The 12,663-nt window shown below is 36.0% G+C and overlaps 2 protein-coding genes across 2 annotated transcripts; one reads left to right on the top strand and one right to left on the bottom strand.

Moving 5' to 3' along the window:
• Nucleotides 1-762: 762 nt before the first annotated feature.
• Nucleotides 763-3,953, bottom strand: bpgm (2,3-bisphosphoglycerate mutase). Its single transcript, XM_052598416.1, has 3 exons — nucleotides 3,817-3,953; nucleotides 2,710-3,332; nucleotides 763-2,567 (listed from the first exon to the last, which is right to left on the bottom strand). Exons 2-3 carry the CDS (start codon nucleotides 3,308-3,310, stop codon nucleotides 2,389-2,391), a joined length of 780 nt encoding a protein of 259 aa, XP_052454376.1. The 5' UTR covers nucleotides 3,311-3,332; nucleotides 3,817-3,953; the 3' UTR covers nucleotides 763-2,388.
• A 420-nt stretch (nucleotides 3,954-4,373) lies between these two features.
• On the top strand, nucleotides 4,374-12,462 carry LOC128013949 (uncharacterized). Its single transcript, XM_052597147.1, has 5 exons — nucleotides 4,374-4,680; nucleotides 8,180-9,165; nucleotides 9,354-9,512; nucleotides 11,069-11,164; nucleotides 11,316-12,462. Exons 2-5 carry the CDS (start codon nucleotides 8,185-8,187, stop codon nucleotides 11,628-11,630), a joined length of 1,551 nt encoding a protein of 516 aa, XP_052453107.1. The 5' UTR covers nucleotides 4,374-4,680; nucleotides 8,180-8,184; the 3' UTR covers nucleotides 11,631-12,462.
• The last annotated feature ends 201 nt before the right edge of the window (nucleotides 12,463-12,663 follow it).

The following is a 12,663-nucleotide window of genomic DNA, read 5'->3' as shown; positions in this document are numbered from 1 at the left end:
TTAGGCTAGTTTACAGCCACATCAAGAAAATAATAGATGTTGCAGTAATGTCCCTGAAAAAATTGGCATGCTAACATCCAAACCATAACCATTTTAAAAGAAACCAGTGTCAGACTGGCAGTGAAGATGAGGTTACATTGTGTCCAGGCCTTTCTGGTGTTCAGCCAAACCGAACAGTTCTCAAACTGGCTCTTTGGCAGAGTTTCTTCAGTCAGATTCCTGTGATGTTTTTCTACTGTTTCGAAACCATGTTTTAAAGTTACGACTCTGAAATCCATGTTTCAGAACCCAGTCCATGAAAAATATCAAGAGTAATCAGAAACGGCCTGTCCAGTCACGTCTTCATAGCATCGGCAAATAAACTCAATGAAAATCACATTATTTTTTAATAAGCTTTGAGGGAGATGGATGTGGCCCGTTTTCCCAAGAGCATATAATGTGTTCAAATGTATATTCTTCTGAGAAGACATTAAAGACCATGAGAACACTTCTTTTCAAACATTCCAGCTCAACAAGACAAATGTGAGCCATTAGGTGGAGTGAATAGGTACCGTCGGCCAAATGCTACATCCTATTGAATAACCAAAATCAGTTTCCCCATGTCATTAGTGCTTTCTGTAAAAATAAACTCACCATCTACCGCTATTATATTAAGATCAACATCAGTTCCACTGGAGAAATGTCTTCTCAGAAAACACTGTAGCACCTCCTCCTGGTTAATAGGTGTTTTATACTTTCTCCACACACATCATTTAATACACATTAACACTTTTATAGCTTTAATCTTTATATTTATATATTATTCTCTCAGGAAAATGCTTCAGGGATGTGCTAAACCCATCAGACCAGTGCTTCTGGGTGGTGAAAAAGAAAGTAAAACCACATTAGGTGAGCTATAATGTGCCATAACAGGGGTCAAACATGTAGACATGTAACAGTGGGAGCCACAATGGCCATTATAACAGAAACAACACACATATAACATTTCTCTACAGATACAGTACAGTGTTGAGCAACATTAAATACACAAAAACAAACAGAGGTATTACAGTGCACAGTCATTCTTAACCACAACTATGTCTAGATTTGACTCACCAGGAAGACTTTTACGTTGATGGAGAAAACAATGAGATACAAAAGAGCTAGAGTGGGATGGGTTTGGCAGTGCATGATAAACTCGTAACTTAGTCTTAACACATAATATCGCTGTTAATAAATATTTTAGATAAAAACAAAATGTCCCTTTAAATAATTTAAATAAAATACTGCCTAAAGTATGCTAACAGTGCTATGTAACACTAAATATTTGTCATAATTTATAATTATCCTTCAGACATCTAATGAAGTCTCTAATTTGAATTTTAAATAGTAAAGCTTAATAAACTTGATTTGTGAGATATAAATATGAATTCTATGAGATTAGATTTAATATGTGACTTGGAAGTCCAGACAGTGGTGTGGATAATATGCTTGTTTTTATTATTATTTATTAATTAATTTTAAGAATGATTCCATCCATTCCATGGGTTAATCTATCTACAGTTTAGAAGTTCAAGGTTTTTTTTTTTTATGCAAGATTGCATTAAATTGATTAAAAGTGACAGTAAACATTGTTAAAAAGACTCTACTTCAAATAAATGCTGTTCTTTTAAACATTCTATTCATCAAAGAACAAAAAATACATCATGGTTTTCGCAAAAAAATGTTAAGCAGTACAACTGCTTTCAACATTGATAATCAATGTTCTTTAAGTAACATCCAGATTATTAGAATGCTTTCTGAATCATCAGACAATTAAATTATGGTTTAAGATATATTAAAAGATTATTACTTTATTTTTGATCAAATAAATGCAACCTCTGTGAGCTTAAGTGACTTTTTACTGACCCTAAACTTTTGTTTTGTAGTACAGAACTGTTTAAAAGCATATGCTTGACCTTTAATAAGAAATTCTATTAGAACACAACTGATTGATCCTATTCCCTGTTGCCCAAAGGAAGGCACCACTGGTTTTCCGTGGCCACAAATCCATTGGAAAACTAAGCACGAGCTAAAAATAATAATAATAATAATAATAAAATAAAAAAATAACAATACATTATTAAACGATAATTTTAAATAATATTATATCAATATCTGTTTCATTATTATAATTTGGTCAACAGACCTCTTGCTATGACAATTTGGATCAGTAACCAGTGCTTGAATTCAAAATATTGACTTATATATCTCTTTGTGATTCCTAAAACCCCACTAAACCAGTCTACCTCAGACACATCCTACAGTATGTGCCCACACTATCTTTACCAGGAGCTTCATGACTGAAGTTACTAAGTGACTTATAATCTTTCTGTTTGAACGGTTCCTATCTGAATGACAATGAAATCCTTATTTATTTTGTGCATTAGCCTTCCCCTGATCCTCCACCTTTCTGATGGCCGCCTGAATTTTGGCCTGGTCGCCCAGAAGCTGACGGGGCTTGACCGGTCGAAGATCTTCATCCAGCTCCAGCAAGACTGGTACTCCTGTGGGCAGCGTTACATTCACAATGTCCGCTTCTGATATATCTGATGAGAAAGACAGCAGAAGTGTGTGAGAGAATATTCAAATATTTAAGGTTTTAATACCAATACTATCCCCTCTCTGTGCTTCTTTACTGATAATATTTAAAGGGAAATAATACATTTGATGAGTAAATGATGATTTCACCTTCCAAATGTTTAAGCAAAGCCCTGCAGCTGTTGCCATGTGCAGAGACGAGGACGTTTTGGCCACTCTTGATCACCGGTACAATGACATCATTCCAGTACGGAAGAAGTCGGTCCAACACTTCCTTTAGACTTTCTGTTTTGGGCAGTTCCTCTTTCGGAACATCGCACGTACTGTATCGGCGGTCATTGTAAATTTCAGCATAATAGGGATGTGACTCATCAATGGGGGGCGGTGTGATATCATAGCTCCGCCTCCACAATTTAACCCGTTCCTCACCATGGTTCAATGCCATCTCGGCCCGATTGAGGCCGATCAGGGCACCGTAATGCCGCTCGTTTAACCTCCAGGATTTGGTGACTGGGACCCACTCTAGTCCCATGGCCTCCAGCACCAACCAGGCCGTCTGGATGGAGCGGCTCAGTATGGAGGTAAAAACCTGGTCGAACTGGTAGCCCTGCTCTTTCAGGAGCCTGCCGCATTCTTGGGCTTCCACCACCCCATTCACGCTCAGTTTCTGGTCAACCCAACTGCAGAAGCGGTTCTCCTTGTTCCAGGCCCCCTCCCCGTGTCGGAGAAGGAAGAGTTTGTATTTAGACATTCAGAAGAAACTGTACAGAAGCCTGAAAGAGATGCATATGCAGATATGTGCTATATAGCAAATTTCAAACTGCTCGATTCTTATATAATCAAAAATTTGAAACTTCATTATTGCCTATCTGCAAAATGCATCTATAAGGCAAGAGTATGTTAAGATATAATAAACTATATATAACCAAACTGGATATTAGGACTGAAAGGTTAAGGGTCATGAACTAAATGTCAATGCTAATTTAACAAATGGTCTGACCAGCTCGGACCAACTCTCATTTTCAAAATCTAAAATAGATATTTATCTAAAATGCTTAAGTATCAAAATATTGAAGTGAATCTGAAATGAAAAGAAGCGATGTATGAAAACTACGTTACTATTGTATTATACTATTATTTAAAACTGAGCTAGCCTGTTAGCATGTCTTAATAACAGCGCACAGTTCTCGAGCAAAACATTCTTATCTGTATCGTTTATTTATAAATCTGAAAATGACTGAATTTTTTCGTGCTCACCTTCAGATCAGAAACCGCCCAGCTCAGAATAGCTGCAGCTCTGCAACAGGAAGGAACTATGAAAATATCTGAGCAGCATCAACAAACGCGACAGCGTTCGCTTGACTGACACTTCTTTCAGCCAATCAGCTACGTGTTCTCCATAAGTAGGCGTGTTTAAGAGTACAGTGGCGAATTGGAACTGCGCGTTATTTTGTGGTTGATAACGTCAGTTCCATTTATTTTTAGATTAATAAATCGAGCCACGAATAGAAAGGCAATTAAAACGGTCCGTTTGTGTTCTATATTTAAAATTATTTGAGTATTGTAAAGGTCATGCTTGTCTGTGATTGGATTTTAGTTTTTTTTATTTATTATTATTATTATTTTATATTATTTTGTTATTTATTTTTATCCGTTGTTACCCTGGCTTTATATTATCTGTTGTATTGTTTTGTATATGTTGTTTAAAGCATAATATATATATATTAATCAGACTCTTCATCAGGTGGAAAAATGGTACACTGTAAAAAAGCCAACTAACAAAAAGTCCTCCAAATAAACATAAAACAGTAAATTGAACTAAGACATTTTTATTGAAAGTGTTCATGCATGATACTAAGTTGATTCAACAAATTCGTTCCTTAAATGTTAAAAACGTGCAATGTTATGTTGATCTTACCAAGAAGTTTTAGTTTTCATTAAATCTCGCGATTCTCGTTTGAACAGTGAACGCATGCGCAGTAGGAGACTAAGCTACTTCGCGGGGTTTTCAGAGGTTGATGCAGGTGAGAAGACGGCGGTTTCCAAAAGTTGATGATAAAAGTATAAGAAGCGGGTGACAGTGTCCTGCCTAATCAATCCACCTTTTCTGGACAATAAATGGTATGTATTAATCATTTATATAATCGCCTATGTTATTTGTCACATATAATAGCCTATATTGTGCTCTTCCCAAACTGATGGCGTAATCTAATTTAGCAGTGTTACTCAGTCGATGCTGATGTGAGGAGTGGTGTCGTGCCTGATCAGTCCAGCTTTTTCTTTAAAATAACTGTTGTGTATTAATCATTTTTATAATCGAAAATATAGAAAATAATTTTATAATATTTTATTAGTTATGTAATGTATCTTGCTCTGTTCACAGACTGACGGCTTATTCTAATTTAGCAGTGGTTTACTGATTTACCACACTGAAAAATGCATTAAATGAAGTCGTTTAAATAATGGAGAAATTGCGAAAATAATGTTAGAATATTAAATGAGATGTTTGCTCATGGGTATAGACAAAAATGTATTGACCATCTAGACATATTCCTGCAATTGCTTTAAAAGTAAATGAGCACTGTGCACGTCTTTTCAAGTTTTGAGAGAAGATTGCTAATGGGAAAAGGGATTTTATTTGAATAATCGTTTGATGGAAAAATCGTGTGATATTCATAAAATTTAGTATAATGTTACAGATTTTGTGCCCTTTTGAATAAAAAAAAGCCATATAAAAATAGGATAAACTGTTGAAAAAATTATGTTTTCACAGCGAATTAGTCCATAGGAGGAAATGCAATGCAGATATTGTAAATTTTCAAATTCTGACCCAGAGGTCCTGGTAAAGCATTACAGGCTTCGTCATGGACAAGGTCATAAAGGAACAAATTGGCCTTGCCTATATTCAGATTGTGTCTGCTCATTCCGGACACAAAGTGCTTTGAGATCGCATTTGTCACGCTGCCACACCCGCAGAACTATTAGGCAAGTTAGCCTATCATTTAAATGTGAGCTTTGTGAGTTTGAAAATGTTTGCAGTGAAAGCATTTTTTTTAGACATCTTAAAGGACATCTAAAAAGGCATGAAACTGTACGGTGTCCTTTTTCTGGCTGTGAGTATAAAACCAACAGGCTTACAAATTTTGCCTCTCACAGGACTAGGAAACACAAAACTCACACAACAGTTGATTTAAGAAACTCGGTCATTACTGAAACTGAGAACATTAACACTGATACAGCATTGAACTTTGAAGATAATGATGACCATGATGCTGGGGAGTCCTCACAGACTGTTCAAACGGCTACTGACACTGAAAGTGTGGATATTGAAATTCTTGAGCATAAACTGGCTTCTGTATTTTTGAAAATGCAAACAGTCTTGCATATATCAAAAAGTGCCATTCACAACATAGTTGAGGAAATGCATGATATATTGCACTTTTCCAAGTCTCTTGCTGTTGAAAGCATCAAAAATATTTTGGTCAAACGAAAAATTGATGTAGATAATTATATCCTTCAGGAAATTAACAGTGCAATTTTTGAGACCAATCCTCTTCTCCTGACTACTTCAGAAAAAGGAAGTTTGTCCACAGACCACAGAAGGAATATATATTTCAAAGAACACTTCTCTGTAATTGAGCCAACAGAGTATCTCTATGACAGGACACACAAAAATCACTTTGTTTATGTGTCTTTGTATCATGTTCTGGAGCGCTTACTAGGTCGTAAAGATCTTTTGGATAAGATTGTGTTCAGTGGAGAGTCTACTCCTGGACATTTTGAGTCTTTTCAAGATGGTTCTTTCTTCAAGGAGAACAGACTTCTAGGTGACAAAGACCTTGCAATATCTTTGGGACTGTATGTGGATGAATTTGAAGTGTGCAATCCCTTGGGCACTTCGAGAAAAATCCATAAGATTGTTGCCATTTATTGGGTGGTTCTAAACTTGCCTTCCAAATTCCGCTCTAGTCTTTACTCGATTCAGCTTGCTGTCCTTGGTAAGAGTGATGATGTGCGCCTCTTTGGATACGAGAAATTTCTTGATCCACTGATGAAAGATGTGAAGTGTTTGGAGCAAACAGGTGTTTTTGTGCCTGCTCTGAATCAGTACGTAAAGGGGACAGTCTTTTGCGTATGTGCTGATAATTTGGGAGCCCATAGCTTGGCAGGCTTTCAAGAAAGCTTCAATTCTGACAAACTGTGCAGATTTTGTTTGATCAGTAAGCCTGAAGTCAAATCTGGTAAGGTTGAGATCAGTGATTTCAAATTAAGAACTGTAGAAGAACACAATTCTTTTGTCCAGGAAGTGCAGACAGATGGAAGTTTGCAAAATGTCAGTGGTGTGAAGGGGGAATGTGTGCTAAGCAAACACTTGTCTTTCTTTCATCCTGTCACTGGTTTCCCTCCTGATGCATTACATGATTTTTTGGAAGGCATTGTACCTGTAGAACTGTCTTTGTGCCTGAAAGATTTAATTTCAAAAGGAAAATTTTCATTTGATGAGCTCAATCATTGCATTAAGTCCTTCCCGTACAAAGATTCAGACCGGGTTAACAAGCCAAAGGTATTAACCAAGTCAAGTTTCACCAAGGGTACAGTAGGTGGTAACGCGCATGAGAACTGGACACTTTTACGATTGCTGCCTCTTATGATCGGTCACAAAATTCCTGAAAATGAACCATCTTGGGAGATTCTAATGGACCTGAAAGTCATTGTTGAGGTAGTTCTATCTTCAAAATTTTCAGAGGAGTCTCTTTGTTACCTAGAGAGCAAAATCAAAGATCATCAAAACTTGCTTACTGAAACCTTTCCTAACTTAAGTCTACGTCCAAAACACCATTACATTAACCATTACCCTCATTTGATTCGTTGTTTTGGACCATTGGTGTCACTATGGACAATGCGCTTTGAGGCAAAACACAGTTACTTTAAAAAAGTAGTCCATGACACTCAAAACTTTAAGAATGTTCTACTGACACTTTCCATGAAGCATCAACAAATGATGGCGTATTATCTGGATGGTGAGGACTTTTTCAAACAGTCACTACATGTGGAGAAAGCAAAGGTCTTCACACTTGCTTCTCTTGAAGCCCCAGTTATGTCAGCAATTGAGAGAAGATATCCAAATACAAGCCAAGTCTCTCTCTCCTGCACTATTCATTTGCATGGAGTTCGATATTCAGCTGGCATGATTATCTCTGCAGGACAATGTAGTGGCTTGCCAGAATTTTTCAAAATACTGAACTGTGTAGTGACCCCCAAAGATGTGTCATTCCTTTGTAAAAAACTGTCAGCCTGGTATCTTGAACATTTCAGGTCTTTTGAGATAAAGGAAAGCAGTTTTAGTGACATTCATGTTCTTGATCCAGACATGCTGAATGACTTCCATCCATTGACAGCATACAAAGTTGGTATGAAAGTGCTTGTGACTCCAAAAGTGTTTTTAACTCATTAGGAGATAAGAGATGACAGTTGTGTCTCTATTCTTGATCAGACACTACATTCCACACACTAGAATATATTCACTTATGTTCCTATTATTGCTGTTAAGAATGGAAAATAAATGTGTCCCAGTGAATTAATGATGACTGCTTTTGACTCTACGTTCTGCTTTCTATAGTGAGCATGTTGCTGCGGGTTCACATTTCCCCTACCAACATCCGGAGGGTAGAGCTGCCTGAAAGGCCTGCATCTGTGGACCATTTGAAGTCTTTCCTTAGTGAGACATTACAGCTCAAATCTGGATTCTCACTACAATTTGAAGACCCGGACTTTAACAATGAACTTTGTAACTTGAATGACATCAAAGAATTGCCAGCAGCAAAGGCAACCTTAAAGGTTCTGTGGGAAGCATCTCCTCCATTGGACTCAACAGATACAAGTTCAGTGTCCTCACTTGATACAGCAAGCATGACAAGTTGTCAAAATGATGTCCAAAGCCCTGAATCATCTGTGTCAAGAAATCTTAGAAGTGTTGAACAGTGGCCCTCTACTTTTAACATACCTGCCTTTTCTTTGGATGTGGAGCTCAGGCTGCGTAAAGCCAATGAGATATACCAGCAGACAAAGAAGCCTCTGAATGTCCCAAGGGACATGAAGTGTGAGATTCTGGACAAGATTGTGCAAGCAATTTTTGAAATTAAAGCCTACCCCGATGCCTATGAGGTCCAGTCAGTTGCCTCTGCTCTAGTACAAAAACATCCTTGCCTTGCAGAACCTGGCAAACGCACAGGTTGGGATGGATGGGTTATGAGTATCAAGTTTAAGCTTGGCAATTATCGAGCTAAATTGAGAGAGGCTGGTTGTTCAGAAGTTAGTGTTAACACTAAAAGAAAATCACATGAGGGTGTGACGGCCACCATAAAAAAGCCTAAAAGAGCAGAGGTCAACTTTTTACCGGACCATCCTGAGGGCCAGACAGATGATTCGCTTGAGGAGGTGAGACTTATCATGATCGATGAAATGAAAAAAAAAAGGATTGATTCAACACTCATTCAACAGAAGATGCAAGAAACATTTTCTCTTCGCCGCAAAGAAGTTGTAGAGATTCAGCCACTAGTTGAGGAAATCAGAGAGAGATGGCCTGCTCTTTTTCTAAAGGATGAGGTAAGCTATTTAATAGCAAATGTTGTTACCTGTGTTCTGGTTTTTATTAATATTAATTTCTATTATTATTTTAATTATAATTACTATTAGAAATATTATAATTACTATTAGAAATATTAGAACATTTTATTTAGCAAAACTTTCTGGTGATTCCTATTAATGTTTTTATTTATTTTTTTAATTAATAGATCTGCATGGAGTTTTTTCGTATCAGTAACGTTGACCTCCTGGAGAAGTTCAACATGTCCCTTGAAAAATACACAACACCTCTCCTGAAACTGTACAGAAAGAGAACAGATGCATTTGGAGAAGAAATGAAGACTCTTTTGGACAAGCTGGATGAACAGGTAATCTCAATATTCTTTAATATGTAAAAAAAAAAAAAAAAAAAAAAAAAAAAAAATGCAGTATTTACAGCTTTCTGAATAGGGCCATTGATGCAATTTTGCGCATTTAAAAAAATATATATATTAGGTCTAACACATAACAGTAAAACTAAACAAAATAAATTAACCTTGCTACTTTTAGTAATGAGGTAAATGTAAAATTATAATTGTTCACCCTGAAATTGTTCTGTAATCTTTTTCTTACCCACGTGTTCTAAACCATTAAGACTTCCTCTGCCCTGCAGAACATAAAAGGAGAAATTTAGCAAGAAAGAAGAAATTTCAGTCATTTATATACAGTGACATTTGATAGTTAAAATTTTTTCAAGGCCTTTTTGCATTCATTCAAAGTGATTTCTCAAGAAATGCTGAAACCAATGGCATTTTGCAGGATTTCAAATTTTAAAGGGTTGGTTGAAATTTCTTTCATTAAGTACTCACCCTCGTGTCGTTCCACACCAGTAAGACCTTTGTTCATCTTTGCAACACAAATTAAGAGATTTTTGTTGAAATCAACATAATTACCTTCATTCAAGGTCCAGAAAGGTATTACGCACATTGTTAAAATAGTTAATGTGACTACAGTGATTCAACCTTAATTTTATGAAGCGATGAGAATATTTTTTGTGCGCGAAAACAAACAAAAATAACAAATTTATTCATTAATCTTTTCTCTTGCCTGTCAGTCTCCTACGCAGTTGACACAGTGCAGCACTTCCGTGTATACGACAGAACGCCGGCTCCTGCGTCAGCATCACATGTATGCATCACGTCACGTGAACAGAGCCGGCCAATACTGAGTTATGGCGTAAACACGGAATCGCTGCATTGTGTCAACTACACAGGAGACTGACAGGCAAGAGAAGAGATTAATGAATAAAGTTATTTTTGTTTTGTTTTTGCGCACAAAAAGTATTCTTGTCACTTAATAAGAATAAAGTTAAACCACTGTAGTCACATTGAATATTTTATAGAATATTTTGTAGAATATCTTTACTACTTTTCTACTTTGAATGATGGTAATTACATTGTTTTCTATCGGAGATAAAAAAAACTTCATAGATTTCATCAAAAATACCTAAAGATGAACAAAGGTCTTACGGGTGTGGAACGTCATGAGGGTGAGTGCTAATGACAGAAATTTCATTTTTGGGTGAACTAACCCTTTAAGCAATAACCAGTTGGCTTTTAATTAGTCATGACATACTACGTTGAATGAACACATGCAGATAGGAAAAAATGTTAGTAAATAAAGTCTGTTTTTCAACTCAAAGCAGTTGTCAATTAGGAAACAGTTCATGAGTTTTGTGGACCAATTTTATGATGGTTTTACATTTTTGATGCCTCAGAGTAATCTGTACATTAAAAAAAATCTTCCTTGTTCCAAAAAAGAGAGCAAGTCATATGGGTTTGGAATGACATAAGGGGAGAGTAAAAGATGACAGAATCATTTTTGTGTGTACTGTACCTTTAACTACCAAAGCAGATTTTACAAACGAAATGTTTTTTCTTTTTAGGTGAGTGACATTACCACACATCGGAAAATAACAGCTCTTAAGGGATTGCCTATTTTTCTGCGTGAGAAGCCAGCATGTTTTCTCAAGATGTGCCTGGTAACTTACCATTTTCATACCCTATTTCTAAATCCTTTTTTAAAATATATTTGACATGTATTCAGTTTACTTGCACAACAACGATGATGATGATAATTATTGTATGTAAATTTACACTTCCATTAATACCTCCCATCCATTATTCTCCCAGGATACTGATCCCGAGGACCACAGCACCAAAGGTGTAAAGATTGGAATCCTTACTGTGGTCGAAGATGATGTTGCCGCTGTCACATCACTGCCAACTGTAATCAACCTGGCCATAATCCTGGAAGAGGCCATTGTGCTTCAGGACATTACAGATCTGCCAGCAGCATTTGCATACTTGTTCGGTCTCTTGTATGCACTCAATATGGAGTATCCAAAAGAACTCAAGTATACTTTTGAAGTTATACAAAAGATCTTTATGGATCTTGGTGGTACCTGCTCTGCAAGAGTACAGTCATTGAAGTCTAAACTTTGCTAAATGGACAAAGGCTTCTGAATGAGGTTCTTCCACTGGCCATTGTTTTTTTTATACTTTTATAGTTAATGACTGAAAAACAATACTGTTTTATTTCAATGTATTAATTTATGTTAAGTATTAATTTGTTACAACCTTTGCCTTAAAGAGATAGCTCACACAAGTTCCTCCAAGTTCACACAGGTTTAGAACAACTTGGGGGCGAGTAAATGATGAAAGAACTTTCATTTTTATGTGAACTAGGCAAAGGTTGTAAAAAGTGAGTACTTAACATGAATCAACACATTGATATTGTTTTTCAGTTTTTTTTTAGTTTAATTTTTCTCCCTTTTTTTTTTTTTTCTCAGGCTGAGCTAATTATATTTGATTTCTATGTAGACACTGGTACTTCCAAGGCCAAGAGTGGATTACAGGCATATCATTGTAATTATAGTTTCAATGTTGATGTTCTGACAAAAATGTACAGTGCATTTATAATAACTGAGTAATGTTTGTGGTTTACTCTGATGCTTGCACTTGTTTTGGGTTCTTGGACAAAATAGTAACTTCGTTTTGAGGAACTCTTAGGTTGATGTTAAAATATGCAATATAGTAGTTTTCACATAATAGTTTCTTTAAAAATCAACCAAAAATGTTAAATACATGTGATAAGGTACTTCATGCCACAAGACTGCTAACGTATTAAGGTATAATTAACACTGGATTTCTTTAACATGCATTATGTTCCATGCATTGATTTCAGTGTAAAATGCATGGAGTAAAGAAGTTAATATACAAGACTTGGTATGTCCTTGTGCTTTGGACAAACTTTCAATAATAAAAAAAAGTTATTTGACCCATGTTATGGTCTGTCTTTTATTTATTTAGACTATTTAAATAATATAAAATTAGTGTATGCCTATAGATAATAGGCCTATTTGTGTTCAGTAAACAAAAAATATTTTGTTCTGTTATTCATTAGGTAAACATGACTATTTATGTTGTGACAACTTATGATATTAATTTATTATTTTAAGTTGGGTGGACTTTAGTCCCT

Source organism: Carassius gibelio, chromosome B25 (assembly GCF_023724105.1).
Source record: "Carassius gibelio isolate Cgi1373 ecotype wild population from Czech Republic chromosome B25, carGib1.2-hapl.c, whole genome shotgun sequence".
NCBI lineage: Eukaryota > Metazoa > Chordata > Actinopteri > Cypriniformes > Cyprinidae > Carassius > Carassius gibelio.
The sequence above is the reverse complement of the archived record's forward strand: the minus strand, read 5'-3'. Positions and strand labels throughout refer to the sequence as shown.